At 46.7% G+C, this 17,432-nt stretch overlaps 1 protein-coding gene across 2 annotated transcripts in view; it reads right to left on the bottom strand.

The window, feature by feature from the left end:
- Positions 1–37: 37 nt before the first annotated feature.
- UPB1 (beta-ureidopropionase 1) overlaps positions 38–17,432 on the bottom strand; it is a 37,365-nt gene continuing 19,970 nt past the window's right edge. The window contains exons 7-11 of one of the 2 annotated variants that reach the window (XM_084648750.1): positions 16,589–16,670; positions 13,191–13,233; positions 9,127–9,281; positions 5,249–5,350; positions 38–1,572 (exon numbers count right to left, since the gene is read on the bottom strand). In XM_084648750.1, coding sequence (XP_084504876.1) covers positions 5,267–5,350; positions 9,127–9,281; positions 13,191–13,233; positions 16,589–16,670 — 364 coding nt within the window. In that variant the 3' untranslated portion in view covers positions 38–1,572; positions 5,249–5,266. Of the gene's footprint in view, positions 1,573–1,616; positions 2,607–5,248; positions 5,351–9,126; positions 9,282–13,190; positions 13,234–16,588; positions 16,671–17,432 lie in introns of those variants that run through there. The other variant, XM_084648751.1, reaches the window with a different exon arrangement.

Here is a 17,432-nt window from a genome sequence, read left to right as displayed (position 1 = left end):
CCCTATTTGTGTGATGAATGAATAAAGCATGCATGAATGTGAAGCAACAATGACTTTATTGCCTCTGCAAGCGGTGATTGAAGGGAGGAGGGGCGGGTGGTTAGCTTACAGAGAAGTAGAGTGAACCAAGGGGCGGGGGGTTTCATCAAGGAGAAACAAACAGAACTTTCACACCGTAGCCTGGCCAGTCATGAAACTGGTTTTCAAAGCTTCTCTGATGCGTACCGCGCCCTCCTGTGCTCTTCTAACCGCCCTGGTGTCTAGCTGCGCGTAACCAGCAGCCAGGCGATTTGCCTCAACCTCCCACCCCGCCATAAACGTCTCCCCCTTACTCTCACAGATATTGTGGAGCACACAGCAAACAGTAATAACAGTGGGAATATTGGTTTTGCTGAGGTCTAAGCGAGTCAGTAAACTGCGCCAGCGCGCCTTTAAACGTCCAAATGCACATTCTACCACCATTCTGCACTTGCTCAGCCTGTAGTTGAACAGCTCCTGACTACTGTCCAGGCTGCCTGTGTACGGCTTCATGAGCCATGGCATTAAGGGGTAGGCTGGGTCCCCAAGGATACATATAGGCATTTCAACATCCCCAACAGTTATTTTCTGGTCTGGGAATAAAGTCCCTTCCTGCAGCTTTTGAAACAGACCAGAGTTCCTGAAGATGCGAGCATCATGCACCTTTCCAGGCCATCCCACGTTGATGTTGGTGAAACGTCCCTTGTGATCCACCAGAGCTTGCAGCACTATCGAAAAGTACCCCTTGCGGTTTATGTACTCGGCGGCTTGGTGCTCCGGTGCCAAGATAGGGATATGGGTTCCGTCTATAGCCCCACCACAGTTAGGGAATCCCATTGCAGCAAAGCCATCCACTATGACCTGCACAGTTCCCAGGGTCACTACCCTTGACATCAGCAGATCTTTGATTGCGTGGGCTACTTGCATCACAGCAGCCCCCACAGTAGATTTGCCCACTCCAAATTGATTCCCAACTGACCGGTAGCTGTCTGGCGTTGCAAGCTTCCACAGGGCTATCGCCACTCGCTTCTCAACTGTGAGGGCTGCTCTCATCTTGGTATTCATGCGCCTCAGGGCAGGGGAAAGCAAGTCACAAAATTCCATGAAAGTGCCCTTATGCATGCGAAAGTTTCGCAGCCACTGGGAATCGTCCCAGACCTGCAACACTATGCGGTCCCACCAGTCTGTGCTTGTTTCCCGAGCCCAGAATCGGCGTTCCACAGCATGAACCTGCCCCATTAGCACCATGATGCATGCATTGGCAGGGCCCATGCTTTCAGAGAAATCTGTGTCCATGTCCTGATCACTCACGTGACCGCGCTGACGTCGCCTCCTCGCCCGGTATCGCTTTGCCAGGTTCTGGTGCTGCATATACTGCTGGATAATGCTTGTGGTGTTTAATGTGCTCCTAATTGCCAAAGTGAGCTGAGCGGCCTCCATGCTTGCCTTGGTATGGCGTCCGCACAGAAAAAAGGCGCGGAACGATTGTCTGCCGTTGCTCTGACGGAGGGAGGGGCGACTGACGACACGGCTTACAGGGTTGGCTTCAGGGAGCTAAAATCAACAAAGGGGGTGTCTTTACATCAAGGAGTATTTCAGGCAGGACTTCACGGAGGGTTCCAATAAGAAATGGTGCACCTAAGTTATCGTTCTTATTGGAACAAGGAGGTTAGCCTGGCCTCTGATTGATACATGGCTAGATTTACCTCGCTGCACCTTCTCTGTGAGTGACTGCAGTGTGACCTAGAGGAATGAGTCCCCTAGACAGGGGAGGAGGCAAATGAGTACAAAACAAATCTGGTCTATTTCTTGTTTTGACCCACTCCATCTATCTTTTCCATCTTTGGCTGGCAGCAGACGGTGCAGAAGGACTGCATGCCATCCACATCTCATGGCTGCTCGGCAGAAGATGGTACAGTACGACTGCTAGCCATCCTCATCTCTTGCCTGCCTGGCAGAAGATGGTACAATATGACTACTAGCAATCCTCATCTCTTGCCTGCCTGGCAGAAGATGGTACAGTACGACTGCTAGCAGTCCGTATCGCCTACCTGCTCACCATAAGACGGTTCAATAGGACTGACTGCAGGACTAAAGAGAATGACCTGGTCAAGTCACTCCAAATTTAGTCCCTGCGCCCATGTCTGCCCAGGCGCTCCCAGCCGACGTGGCCAGGAGCACATCGGACACGACGAGGATGACTTCCAGTCATATTGCACCGTCTGCTGCCAGAAGGCAATGGGTTGCTGCTACTGTGCAGCAAAGCCGTACCGTGTCTGCCAGCACCCAGGAGACATAGGGTGATGGTTACCTGAGCGGGCTCCATGCTTGCCGTGGTATGGCATCTGCACAGGTAACTCAGGAAAAAAGGCGCGAAATGATTGTCTGCCCTTGCTTTCACGGAGGGAGGGAGGGAACGGGGGCCTGACGATACGTACCCAGAACCACCCGCGACAATGTTTTAGCCCCATCAGAGTGCTCCATTGTGACTGCTCTGGACAGCACTCTCAGATGCCCGATTGTTTGCCGTTGCTCAGACGCCGGGAGGGGCGACTGAGGACACAGCTTACAGGGTTGGCTTCAGGGAGCTAAAATCAACAAAGGGGGTGTCTTTACATCAAGCAGTATTTCAGGCAGGACTTCATGGAGGGTTCCAATAAGAAATGGTGCACCTAAGTTATCGTTCTTATTGAAACAAGAAGGTTAGCCTGGCCTCTGATTGATACATGGCTAGATTTACCTCGCTGCACCTTCTCTGTGAGTGACTGCAGTGTGACCTAGAGGAATGAGTCCCCTAGACAGGGGAGGGGGGAAGCAAATGAGTACAAAACAAATCTGGTCTATTTCTTGTTTTGATCCACTCCATCTATCTTTTACATCTTTGGCTGGCAGCAGACGGTGCAGAAGGACTGCATGCCATCCACATCTCATGGCTGCTCGGCAGAAGATGGTACAGTACGACTGCTAGCAGTCCGTATCGCCTGCCCGCTCACCATAAGACGGTTCAATAGGACTGACTGCAGGACTAAAGAGAATGACCTGGTCAAGTCACTCCAAATTTAGTCCCTGCGCCCATGTCTGCCCAGGCGCTCCCAGCCGACGTGGCCAGGAGCACCTCGGACATGACGATGACGGCTACCAGTCGTACTGTACCGTCTGCTGCCACAAAGCAAGGGGTTGCTGCTACTGTGTAGCAATGCCGTACCGCGTCTGCCAGCACCCAGGAGACATAGGGTGACAGTTACCTGAGCGGGCTCCATGCTTGCCATGGTATGGCGTCTGCACAGGTAACTCAGGAAAAAAGGCGCGAAACGATTGTCTGCCCTTTCTTTCACGGAGGGAGGGAGGGAACGGGGGCCTGACAATATGTACCCAGAACCACCCGCGACAATGTTTTAGCCCCATCAGGCATTGGGATCTCAACCCAGAATTCCAATAGGCAGCGGAGACTGCGGGAACTGTGGGATAGCTACCCACAGTGCAACGCTCCGGAAGTCGACTCTAGCCTCGGTAGTGTGGAAGCGCTCCGCCGAGTTAATGCACTTAATGCACTTAGAGCATTTTCTGTGGGGACACACACACTCGAATATATAAAACCGATTTCTAAAAAACCGACTTCTATAAATTCGACCTTATTCCGTAGTGTAGACATACCCTAAGACAACCTTGTGTGGGCCAAACAGATTCTACATATTTTAATAAGATTTCAGGTAACAGTGGGAGTCCTGCCAACCAGGGCTGACAGCCTGAGTCCCGCTGTGGGCCTTATGAATGCTCTGGTGGGATGTGTAGGATTATGGGCCATATGTTTGGCACCCCGGCTCTAAGGAGTCAGATGGTGGAACAGCAAGGCTAAGGGCATTACCTCCCCAGCAAGATAAATAACCTAAGAGGTACAATGTCCCCAAGCTGAAATATGTAGTGTGGCAGCATCCATATAAGAAGATTCTAGGAATGGCACTCTGAAGCCTAAAATGTCTGTTGAGTCAGTGTGAAGCAATGGCAGCAGGTCCAAGCATGGCTTGAAAGCTCTGTTTGTTTAGAATATCACCAGGTTCCATCATCACTGGGTTTCATGGCCTACTACCATCCAATTTTTAAGTTCTCAGCCATTTTGACCTTACGTATTACACCTGTGTGGTGCACAGCTATAGTAAGGCATGCATCTCTATGCCAAGAGTTCGAGACCATTGTGATATCAGAGGTAACGCAACCAACCAACCTTATTCTACAGCTAATTTGCATGCAATAATTTCATTGGCTGTACTAAGGAAACTGCACAAATGCTGGATTACCTGGCCCAACTGCCACAGACACAAAAATCAATAAAAATCTCTCAACACAATGTAACCCACACACAAAAATCCCAAACACACATAGCCTCTCACTGCAGCCACCCTCCTCATTCCCAGCCTGGAGAAATCTACACAACTCTCCCAGCACGACACAATCCACACACAAATAGACACAACCAGCAGGCACACTAACCCCAAACATCACTCTGAAGCTTACAATGTCTGCGTCAATGTGAAGGAATGGAAAGAGCTACAAGAATAGCTGAATGGCAGTTTTTGTTTAGAGCCATTTTTGGCTTTTTCATAAACATGACTTAACAAATTAGACCTGTGTGACAGCAGGAGCGTTCAGCTACTTGTGACAATGTAAAGTTATCATGTGAAGTGAGGGGAAATACAGTCAGTTCCTTATCTAGCGCTTCCTTTTGGGAAGTACCAAGAGCCAGTGCCTGTATTCCTGATACTCTTCTGAACCATATGACTGATTCAGCGTCCAAAGAAAAGGAGACTACATGTGTCAGAAGGTCTCAGACAAAGCCTTTAAGCATTGACATTTTTATCCCACTGCAACAAAGCATGTAGGGAAAGCGCACTAGCATTTCCACAGGGCCAGACTGGTTTTGCTTATGCTATATCACCTTTTCACCAACACCTCATACAGTATAATGCACATTTCAGAATTTAAGCTAAATCTGACCAGGTGAGTTCCTCACCCTGCCTTCTATCATTTGTTCATCACTTTGCAGTAAGTGCTTTATAAAAATGTATAGTAACTTTTGACTAGCAGTCACTTTTCACTTTGACTAGCAGCCAAGTTTCAGTTGCAATACCAACTGTAAGATAATAGAAGGTGGAGACTTTTGCAGACTAACATACATAGATCACTTTTGTTTTATAAAGAAGGTGCTATCATCTTGGTGTGAGAGCTCTCCTACCAGAGGACACCGCCACAGTTACTCTTTAATAATATTGGGTGCAAAGTTAAGCTGGACAGCCTTCATGAGTTCCTCTGCATACATCTCGTATCTACCAGTCATCTGGAAAAGAAAAGCAGAGTTTGTAGCCTATTTCAGTAACTTCCCATTAGCTGCTCCTTCTCCTCCCTGCTATCCAGGAGGATTACAGATGATCAGTGGAAGGAATTTCAATAGAAAAATATTGATTTACATTACTTTTTTAAAAAGGAACATTAACTACCAAGAACAGTAAGGTCTTAATTCCATCAGTCTTCAAAAATTACCAATGCCCTGCACAAGCAGTCTCTTGCAAAAGCTAAACTCTCATTTAAAATAACATTACAAATGGAGTTCTATGCTGGAAAGTGACTATGTAAAATTGGCACCATCTTACTCAGCATGTGTACTCCCTGTGTGTGTGTTCAGATTCACATTTGCTAACTAGGGACAAAAAATAAATTCTTACAGCTTTTTTTTACCTGTGTTACTTTTGCAGAGATAACACAGGTGAGTGGGAGAGCTGGAGTCTCTTTGCTGTGCACTAACAGAATTATATACTGAATTATATACTGAACTCCAGTTACACCAATGTACACTCAATGAAGGCAGTGGAACTACACAAGTGAGAAGTCTTCACACGATGCTCCCAGTAACACCTAAAAACCCCACTGCTTTCAGTGGGTTTGCACAAGTGTCACTGTAGCATTTGGGCTGCAGAACCTGTATTTATGTAGGAACTTATACAGCTCCCATTGTGGTTGCATGATCACCTGGTGATGCAGAGTAAGGGAACAACCTATCTTGACTTTCTGTGTGTGTGTGTGTGTGTGTGTGTGTGTGTGTGTGTGTGTGTGTGTGTGTGTGTGTGTGTGTGTGTGTGTGTGTGTGTGTGAAAGATATCCATATAAAACATGAATTCCATGCTGCTCTTTTTACAGTCACTTTTCAGAGCAAAACCCTAGTAAGTTTATAGCCATTATACTTGTGAAAAAAGCTTTCTAAATGTGACCTGATACTGTTGTCTTCCTGAGTGTGCAAGCAGCCTGAAACATTAGCTTTGAGGGGAGTGAACTTGCTCCTCTCACAGCAATAGAGTGAATTCTGAAATGTAATGAGGATAATGGTTAATTATTTCACTGCTGATAATTTTAGAAGAAACATACAGTTAATGTCCTTATCCATTGTTGCTGGATGCAGGGGCAGATCCTGCAGCAGGTTATGGGGATATGTGGTTGCTGTCAAGGGTTGTCTGGGTGGGGAACAAGAAGGTCATGCCCATCACCCCCAAATGTCAAGCCACCTCTGGCTGCTCACAAGTAGAAAGGGGATATGCATCTCCATCAAATGACAAAAATTTAAACTGCATCCTACTCCTTTCTGGTTGTCAAAAGTCCCAGTTGTCCTCTACTCAGTTTCCAAAACTTCCAGCAATGCCGGTTTGCACTATCAATACAAAACTGCAGCACACTGGAAACAGAAGACATGGGGGCAGCATAAAATAAACAACCAAATATAAAAACAGCACAAGGGATATTGTACTGATTGTACTACTCATTTTCACACAGCAAAAAAAATGTCCACATTTGAATACATCTAAAATGTGCTGTTGCAGCTGAGGTGGCCTTTTGTATTCTCTGATGACCCAGATCTACATTCTGCTGAAATGACCCCTCATTTTACTGAGGATGTAAAACTCAGTACCAGTATACCACAGCCACCAGGAGTCCTTTCCACAGACTTTAGGTCCAGTGTGACACAGAACACATAAGACCATACGTCACAAGTGTATGCAAGAGCAAAACGCAAGGAAGTTGGATGTGTTTCTGTACAGATAAAGACATAAAATTCTTTGTTACCATGTCTGATTTTAAACACTGGAATATGGTATAACTGAAGAACTCAAGCAGGAAGAGGATGATAGATTGCAAAGGTCACTAGCTAGCGCAGGGGTGGGCAAACTTTTTGGCCTGAGGGCCACATCGGCATTGTGAAACTGTATGGAGGGTCAGGTAGGGAAAGTTGTGCCTCCCCAAACAGCCTGGCCCTGGCCCTGGCCCCCACCCCCACCCCCTCCCCTGACTGCTCCCCTCAGAATCCATCCAACCCCCCTGCTCCTTGTCCCCTGACCACCCCCTCCTGGGAACCCTGCTCGTAACCGCCCCCCGGGATCCCACCCCCATCCAACCCCCCCACACCCTGACTGCCCAGCCCCCTATTCACACCCCCGCCCCCAGACAGGCCCCCTGGGACTCCCACGCCTATCCAACCCCCCCCCCCACTATCCACACCCCCGCCCCTAACTGCCCCCCGGGACCACACCCCCTATCCAAAGCCCCCAGCTCCCTGACTACCTCCCAGAACCTCCGCCCCATCCAACCGCCCCCTGCTCCCTGACTGCTCCCCCAGGACCTCCTGCCCCTTATCCAACCCTCCCCCATTACCACGCTGCTCAGAGCAACAGGAGCTCGCAGCCCCGCCAGAGCCAGCCACGCCGCCCAGCAGGAGTGGTGGGCCAGAGTGCTGGTGGCGCAGCGCACTGAGGCTGCGGGGGAGGGGGGACAGCAGGGGAGGGTCTGGGGGCTAGCCTCCCCAGCCAGGAGCTCAGGGGCCGGGCAAGACAGTCCCGCGGGCCGGATGTGGCCTGTGGGCTGTAGTTTGCCCACCTCTGAGCTAGAGGGTTTATCCTACTTGTTGCCAGGAGTCAAAGTGCATATTGGGTTCAGGAGGAAAGGTTAATAGAAATTCCAGACCTATAGCAGTTCTGAGGACTAAAACTAAGTGCTTGACTACATGTGAACTCTCTGGGTATGTCTACACAGCAAATAAACCTGTGGCTGGCCCTGGTCAGAAGACTCGGCCTCTCGGGGCTCAAGCTCCAGGGCTGAAAAATTGCTCTGTAGACATTCAGGCTCAGGCTGGAGCCCGGGCTCTAGGACTCTGCGAGGTGGGAGGGTCCCAGAGTTTGGGCTGCAACCTGAAACCAAACATCTACACCACAATTAAACCCTTAGCCTGAGCCCCACGAGCCCAAGTCAGCTGGCATGGGCTAGCTGTGAGTTTTTAATTGCAGTCATAGGCGCCAACTCCAAGGGTGCTCCGGGGCTGGAGCACCCACAGGGAAAAATTAGTGGGTGCTTTGCACCCACCGGCAGCCAAGCTTCCCTCCCTGCCCGCTGCCTCACATTACCTCTACCTGTGCCTTCTCCTCTGAGCACGCTGCGTCCCAGCTTCTCCACCTACCTCCCAGCTTTTACCGCCGCAAAACAGCTGTTTCACGGCGTAACAAGCTCCGGGAGGGAGAAGCGGGAACGTGGCGCGCTCAGGGGAGGAGGTGGGGAAGAGGTGGGGATTTGGGGAAGGAGTCGGAATAGGGACAGGGAGGGGGCGGAGTTGGGGAAGGGGTTGGAATGGGGGCGGTGCAGGGGTGGAGGCGGGGCAGGGTCGAGCACTCGTCGGCACCTATGATTGCCATATAGACATACCCTCAGGAAAGTTAATCTAAATTAACTAAAGGTGTGTTAGATTACGTAAATCACAGCACACGCCCGTGTAGATGCTCTCATTCAGAATTAAAGTGGCCTAAATTCCATTTAGCTTAATTCACTTCCAAAGTGAAACAGAGCAAGAGGCTTCAGAGGTGAATGAGGAGAGTTCTCATGTCTGGTTTCAGGCTGTCTGCAGGCTCAGGAAGTGAGAAATCCACCACTTACCTTCTGAGTGTGATCTTCAGAATCATAAGGACTAGGTTTCATTTTTAGCAACAGCTTAAATTCCACAAAAACTAACATGTAAGGCCCATTCAGTGTCATATAAAAGTTAGCAAACTGGCCAGGTTTCTTTAGAGAATAAGGACTTACCTTAAAACTCCATTTGTCACCAACTTGCCTGCAAAGGTTTAGATCCACCTCAGCCACCAAAAGCCCATCCTGAGTGCGAGACAGTCCAGGTGTCCGACTGCCATCTGGTGCAGCCACATAACTTGAGCCATAAAAATATCCCAAGTCATGGTGGGCTTAAATAAATAAATAAATGATAATAAACAACATAGAATGCCATGAGCAAATAAGTATAGAACTTCACATGTTCTTTCCTGTGAGAAACTCAGGATTACTTCCTCTATTTTTTCACCCAACTGTGCCCTCATTTCACTCAAAAAGCCACAGTGAAGCCACAGGAAAACTGTAGCTCTATCCTTTAGTTACCCTTTTCCTCACAGGAAAACTTTCACATAGAAACAGGAACCCAGGTAACTTTCATAGGCTTTTCATAATGTACTACTGTGCTGGCTAATTATTAAAACTATTTGCATTTAAAGAAGGGCTTTGTTTCCCTCTCCCATCTAGCCTACAATCAAGTAAATGCTAACAGTAACATCGCAGTGTGTTTCAAAGCAACTGAGAGAGTTCACAGCATTAGCTCTTCAGTGCAGGACCGAAGTATAAAACGTTGAGATAGCAGGAAGAAAAATCTTATTAAAAATGCGAATATCTTCAACAGGATCAAAGGATTGGCCACAAGATCAAGTGCATCAGACACCTCTAAAGTTCTGCACTGCTCAGTGAGGGCAATCAAAGTGAGCGATAGCAACCACTAGCCACCTTCATGCAGCAGCCGCTAACACTCAGCTCCAATGTCAGGCCAATACAAGGATCTGTAGCAAATGGGTTGGCTGAGACTCAGACTGAGGCCAGAAAAAACAGAGAAGATGGTGGTTCCCATAGGACAAATGCTGAGGTTACAACTGAATATTGGTGGGTTACATCTACCCCAAGAGAAAGCAGTTCAGAATCTCAGACTTCTTTTGGATTTCTGAATAGATAATCAGAGTACAAGTTTCTTTGACTTTTATAACTTATCCTTTTGTTCAAGCCTATATTGAACACGACAATGCATTAGGTTATTCTTTTCTTTCTTCTCTTATTTCTGAATTATAATTTGTGTTTACTTTTGCCTGTCATGTTCTCACCATTTATAATGATGTAAAATTAAAGAACAGAATAAAACTGGCCAAGTATATTTTGGTTTGCTCCTGTGAAACCCCTCTAAGGTATGTCCTCACTGCAGTTAATTTGGGCTCTTATTCAGGTGTTGCCCCTCACCCCCCTTCCATTCACACAAAAGCCTCTCCCCTGGGTCTGGTAGCGCTTTACACTCAGGGTATGTCTACACTATGAAATTAGGTCGAATTTATAGAAATCGGTTTTATATATTCGAGTGTGTGTGTCCCCACAGAAAATACTCTAAGTGCATTAAGTGCATTAACTCGGTGGAGTGCTTCTATAGTACTGAGGCTAGAGTCGACTTCCGGAGTGTTGCACTGTGGGTAGCTATCCCACAGTTCCCGCAGTCTCCGCTGCCGATTGGAATTCTGGGTTGAGATCCCAATGCCTGATGGGGCTAAAATATTGTCGCGGGTGGTTCTGGGTACATATCATCAGGCCCCCGTTTCCTCCCTCCCTCCATGAAAGCAAGGGCAGACAATCGTTTCGCGCCTTTTTTCCTGAGTTACCTGTGCAGACGCCATACCACGGCAAGCATGGAGCCCGCTCAGCTCACTGTCACCGTATGTCTCCTGGGTGCTGGCAGACGCGGTACTGCATTGCTACACAGCAGCAGCAACCCATTGCCTTGTGGCAGCAGACGGTGCAATAGAACTGGTAGCCATCATTGTCATGTCCGAGGTGCTCCTGGTCGCCTGTGTGAGGTCGATCAGGAGCGCCTAGGCAGACATGGGCGCAGGGACTAAATTTGGAGTGACCTGATCAAGTCATTTGCTTTAGTCCTGCAGTCAGTCCTACTGAACCATCTTATGGTGAGCAGGCAGGTGATACGGATTGCTAGCAGTCCTATTGCATCATCTTCTGCCGGGCAGGCAAGAGATGAGGATGGCTAGCAGTCCTTCTGCACCGTCTGCTGCCAGCCAAAGATGTAAAAGATAGATGGAGTGTATCAAAACAAGAAATAGACCAGATTTGTTTTGTACTCATTTGCAAACAACCTCCCTCCCCCGTCTAGGGGACTCATTCCTCTAGGTCACACTGCAGTCACTCACAGAGAAGGTGCAGCGAGGTAAATCTAGCCATGTATCAATCAGAGGCCAGACTAACCTCCTTGTTACAATAAGAACAATAACTTAGGTGCACCATTTCTTATTGGAACCCTCCATGAAGTCCTGCCTGAAATACTCCTTGATGTAAAGCCACCCCCTTTGTTGATTTTAGCTCCCTGTAAGCCAACCCTGTAAGCCGTGTCGTCAGTCGCCCCTCCCTGCGTCAGAGCAACGGCAAACAATCGTGCATCTGAGTTGAGAGTACTGTCCAGAGCAGTCACAATGGAGCACTCTGGGATAGCTCCCGGAGGCCAATACCATCGAATTGTGTCCACAGTACCCCAAATTCGACCCGGCAAGGCTGATTTAAGCGCTAATCCACTTGTCAGGGGTGGAGTAAGGAAATCGATTTTAAGAGCCCTTTAAGTCGAAATAAAGGGCTTCATCGTGTGGACAGGTGCAGGTTTACATCGATTTAACGCTGCTAAATTCTACCTAAAGTCCTAGTGTAGACCAGGGCTCAGGCTGACTGGCTGTATAGGCGAGAGCTCCTGTGCTGCTTCCACTTGGGCTGGTAACTTGTCCACTTTGCTGTAAAGATGCAGGCTAAATCACTCCTGCACTGACACACCTCCAGTGGCTTCCCACAATTTCTCCCATGTGCCCAAGACAGAAATTCTACCACGATTCACTAGGAAAGAATCATAGGGTTTCTCAAAAAGAAAAGGAGGACTTGTGGCACCTTAGAGACTAACCAATTTATTAGAGCATAAGCTTTCGTGAGCTACAGCTCACTTCCTCAGATGCATATCGTGGAAACTGCAGCAGGCTTTATATATACACAGAGAATATGAAACAATACCTATTCCCACCCCACTGTCCTGCTGGTAATAGCTTATCTAAAGTGATTTCCAGCACAAATCCAGGTTTTCTCACCCTCCACCCCCCCACGTTTCTCAGATTACTGTAGCACAAAGAACCATGGGATATACCCTCAAAAGTCATAGCAACATAGTGAATGCAGTATTAGTGAGGACACAGTCACACGGGTATTGCACTCCCCCTGCTGGGGTTAGATTAATCCAGGTGCTGATCACTCATCTTAACTCCGCAGTGAAGACATATCTGTTGGGAATTGCACATTTGTCTATTTATAAAATAGGCATTACAAGAGGAGTAATCTGACAGCCTAAAGGAAGGTTTCGGGAGTCTGCTACAACCACATCAGACACATAGCCAATTGTTATAAAGAGGCAACGTTTTATAAAGCAGTGAAATGCAGAATTCCAGTGAGAGAGTCCCCTGTATGTCTTAGCTCTGCACCCCATCTTCAGCATCATTTGGCTTGGCATGCCAGAGGCATGCAAGTACCTATAACTTTATGTAAACCATTTACAAAAACGCATGAGACTCAGTAGTTCACCTGTGTGTCTGGATCTGGACTATCTGAAGCTAATCCTCTTTCACATTAACTTGTGTATGTAGCAATAGTACTTGGTAAGAGAACTCCTGGCTTTTATGGATTTAAAGTCAGAACATGAAGATTAATGCATCATCATAAACCACACTGACAACATAGGGCAAATTAGTGGGGTTTTGCCTTGCAAGTTTCCAGGGATCATACAGACTGGAGTCCCTAGGAAGGATATAGCAGCCCTATATAAGCACCTCTAATGACTCTAATGCCACTGTACTTTGGATATCTTTTCTGCTAGTTGCCTGTCATTTCTATGACAGTGGCATTTCTGGGAAGTAAGGCTGCTCTTAGATACGACCATTGTCATGGAAACTACAGGCAGATAGCCGGAAAGATAACTCTTCATGCTTCAAAATCAACTATTAGCAACTCATGAAGGTATTTGCTGAACGTACCTTTTCCACCATCTCCAGATGTAAATGCATTCACATAGTATTCCTGTGAAACAAAAGCCAGGTTGAAATGAAGCTGTAGATGGCACTATAATCTCATTTCATGCAAGAGAATCTTGCTGCAATTCAATGTTTAATATACTAACATATTAATGCTTGGCATACATCTATTAAGACTTGTCTGGCTTACCGTCAACACTGCCTGCAGAAGGGAATCTTCAGTGTCACCTAGTTTCTAGATTCAAGGTAGTGACTGTCTTGCTAGAATTTTAGGATGGACTAGCCTGGAAGACAGGCATTTTCTTGGTTGACAGCCTTGTATTCACAGTGCTCTGGGGAATATGAGTAGTAATACTAGCGTGTCACAGCTCTGGTCACGGCAGAGGCCTATGCATGAAATCTTTTAATGTGGGGGAGCTGGTGCGCAGGCAGGAACCTCACGGAACTTGACAGGAAGGAGCCCTGGACCCGGTGGCAGAGGAGACCGAGATAACTGGAGGTCTCCATCCTGCTGCACCCCTTATGCACCTTCACAGCCACAGAGAATTGACAAGTCCTTAAATACACCTGTTCCACCATTGGGGTTTTGAGAAGTCTGGACTTTGCTTCATCTGGAACCTCACCTCAGAACTGTTCGCCAAGGGTGACCCTACCACGAGTACAATAGTCCGAACAACATAGTTCTGAGGGTCATTGGGAGACACAAACCTCTCCACCACAACAAGTTAACAGTCCAAGGAGAGGACAGCTCTGGTATGGGGGTGGGAGAAGAGAGATTTAAATGAGGTAGTCTTTGCAGATAACAGAAAGGAAGAACATGGTCTAACCAGGTGGACACTAAGCCAGATTCATGGAGAGCACCTTAAAAAAATATACATGCTAAACTGCTCAGCAAAGAATTTGTATGTGCACTAGCTCTGAATGTTGCAGTGTTGATATAGTCAGGTTGGTCTCAGGATATTAGAGAGGCAACATTGATGAGGTATAATCTTTCCTTGGACCAACTTCTGTTGGTGGAAGAGACAAGCTTTTGAGCTACACAGAGCGTTTCTTCAGGTCTGGGAAAGGTATAAGTAACTAACACATATTTTCAGGAACGATTCACGGTGAAGTGGCCCATTAACACTCCTCCAGTCATAGGACAAAAAAAGGGGGTTAATGGGTTGCAGATTGTTGTATAAGCCGTAAATCCAGTGTCTTAATATATTAAGACCATTATTTTTAATGTCCAGCAAAATTATCAATTTAAGCTCCTAGGCTCATATTTTGAAGGAATTGTGCTAATTTCCTTTGAGGATGAGGACTGATAGGTCAGATATGGAGTGAAGTGATCGCTTTGTGAAAAGTATTTGCCCATGGATGATATGGTATATTTGTCTTTCATCACTTTCTGTGAGTTCATTCAAGAGCATAATGACTGTCTGGCTTCACCCACATAGTTGTTACTGGGGCATTTAGTGCACTGGAGGAGGTACATCACAGGTTACGATAGGCATATGTAGGACCCATGCATCTTGAAACGTGTGTTGTGGGAGATATTGACCCTTGTAGCAATATGTCTGCAGGTTTTTCATCTGTTGTTATGGCAGGGTCTCGTGGTGCTCTGAATTGGTGGGTACTGGTCTGTGGGGAGCTCATTCTGACAATGAGCCTGGAGACACAGTGGGTTGTTTGAAGCCCAGAAGAGGAGGGTTGGGAAAGACTTCTTTCAGGATATGCTCCCCATCGAGTATGGGTTGTAATGGTTTAAAGATACCCCGTACAGGTTCCAGTATGGAGTAGTAGGTGACAACTAGAGGTGTGCGGTCAGAGGGTTTTCCCCCCTGTAGCAAAGCAGGGTCTCTTGGGGTTTTTGGGTGGCTCTTTCCATGATGTGATCTAATTCTCTGGTGGAGTATCCTTGTTCGGTAAAGGTGGTTTTATATGTGTTAAGGTGTGTATCCCAGACTTTCTCCTTGGAGCATATTCTGTGATAGCTGAGAGCCTGGCTGTAGATAACAGATTTCTTGGGGTGCTTACTAGATCTGTGAAGGTAAGTGCGGTGATCCATGGGGTTTCTTGTATACTGTTGTCTAAGGTTCCACTGTTGAAGCTAATCATGGCCAGGAAGTTGTTGCTGCTGTGAGAGTGTTCTAGAGAGAGTCTGATGGATGGGTGGTGGTTGTTGAAGTAGTGGTGGAAATCCAGAAGGAAGTTAGGTCATCTGTCCAGAGGATGAAAATAATTTTGATGTATCTGAGGTACATTGGTTTCATGGTGCATTTGTCCAGAAATTCTTCCTCAAGGTGGCCCATAAAGAGGTTGATATCGATATTATTTTCATCCTCTGGACAAATGATCTAAACTTCCCTACAGGTTTCCACCACAACTTCCCTTAAATGGTCCCTTAAAATATGTGTTAACTACTTATGCTAAACAATCTGTTCCACCTTGTATTTATCTACACCACTCTGAGTACCTTTCCCAGATCTGAAGAAGAGCTCTGCATAGCTCGAAAGCTTGTCACCATCACCAACAGAAACTGGTCCAATACAGTGTATTACACCTCATCCACCTTGTGTCACTAGCTCTGAAGACAGGCCTCACCTACTGCACATGAAGGTAGAATTGGTTCCATGGTCTCAGTTGTTAAGGAGAGAAGGTGTCTGACTAGTAAGAACCAGCTCTGTTACAGAAGTGCAAGGACACATTTTATTTTCAATAATCTTAGTGAAGGAGACACTGGATTCTGCATAGGAGCTAGGAGAATTAGCGAGAAGGGAAGGAGCATTCATCTTAGGCCTTGTCTACACTAAAGGGAAAAGTCAATTTAAGCTATGCAATTTGAGTTACGTGAATGGCGTAATTCAAATAGACGTAGCTTTGATCTACTTACCGCAGGGTCCACACTACATGATGTCGACGGGAGATGCTCTCTTGTTGATTCCCCTTACTCTTCGCAATCTGGTGGAGTACAGGAGTCGACGGGAGAGCAATCTATGGTTGATTTAGCGGGTCTTCACTATACCCACTAAATCAACCGCCGATGCATCAGTCGCCATTCATTGATCCCCCAGTAAGTGTAAACAAGCCCTTAGTTAAATCCATCACCATAAAGAAAGAACAAGTCAAGAATAGGAAGGAGCCACAGCAGAATGCAGGCTACCAGCAGCAGGGCAGGTGGCTCACACTCTCTGTTTACTAGGTATCATAGCAACACTTTCAATCTTCAAAGCACCATTGCAAACATTCATGAGAGAGGAGGTCTCATGCTATACAGAGGAATACAGGAGTTTTCCAGGTGTCCTACAGCTACCATGTAATCCCGTTAGCACTATACAGTTCATTAGCTAGGATTAAAATGTGCTCAAATGCATAGATTCTGAAATTAAGGCTACAAAGCAAAGTGTTGAAATACTTACCGTTCCAACTCGGTTTATGGCACATGTAAAGCAGTGGTTAGCAATAGCTGCATTTCTTGCTTCAATTGGCCACAGTGACTCGCTGCAAATTGGTAACAAAAAAGGTGGTGATTATTGTTTATTTGCATGGCTCATAGCTAAATTTTGAGATTTCATGGGCTGTGGATACCTGTAATCTTGAGCCTCGCGATCAGGGAAACAAAAGCTAACCACAGCCAACTGCTGTCAATGATCTTGGATCACAAAGAGTGGTCACCCTCAATAGTGAGCATTTTCCACCAGATTCAGCACAGTTACCAACATTATTCCCATTCCACATATAGGGAGAGACTATTTTATCTGGTAACTTGGCAAATGCTGACTTCTAATGGTGACCACCATGATGAGAATTTTAAATGCCTGGCTTGAGATTTTCAAGCAGCCCAGGGAATTTAGATATGCACCTTCCATTAAAGTCATTGGGAGAAATTTTTTTCAAAACAGTCTGGAAGATTTATACATTAATTTTCAGGAATCCAAATAATATTTTGCAGCAGCATAGAAAGGTTCTTGCTCTAATTGCCCCCCTCCCCCTTTCTCCAGGAGCAGTTTCTGAGGCAGGCAGTGGGAAACTAGATTGTCTGAAAGCTAGAAAAAAAAGTCCACCCCTCCTGCTCCCCTTGTTCTACTTGCAGGTTTCACAGACATTTTCAAAAGTCATTCCCCTATGCAGGGTTGCAGAACAAAAAGGCATGCTTGACAAAAGCAGCCCTGTAACATTTCAATCATTATCCATTAAACCAGTCTCCACACTGTACAGAAAACCAAGAACTGTGAAATGGGAAAGAATTCCTCCTCCACCTTC

Source organism: Lepidochelys olivacea, assembly GCF_965140295.1.
Source record: "Lepidochelys olivacea isolate rLepOli2 genome assembly, chromosome: 15".
Taxonomy (NCBI): Eukaryota; Metazoa; Chordata; order Testudines; family Cheloniidae; genus Lepidochelys; species Lepidochelys olivacea.
This window is presented reverse-complemented; position numbering and strand designations above follow the sequence as displayed.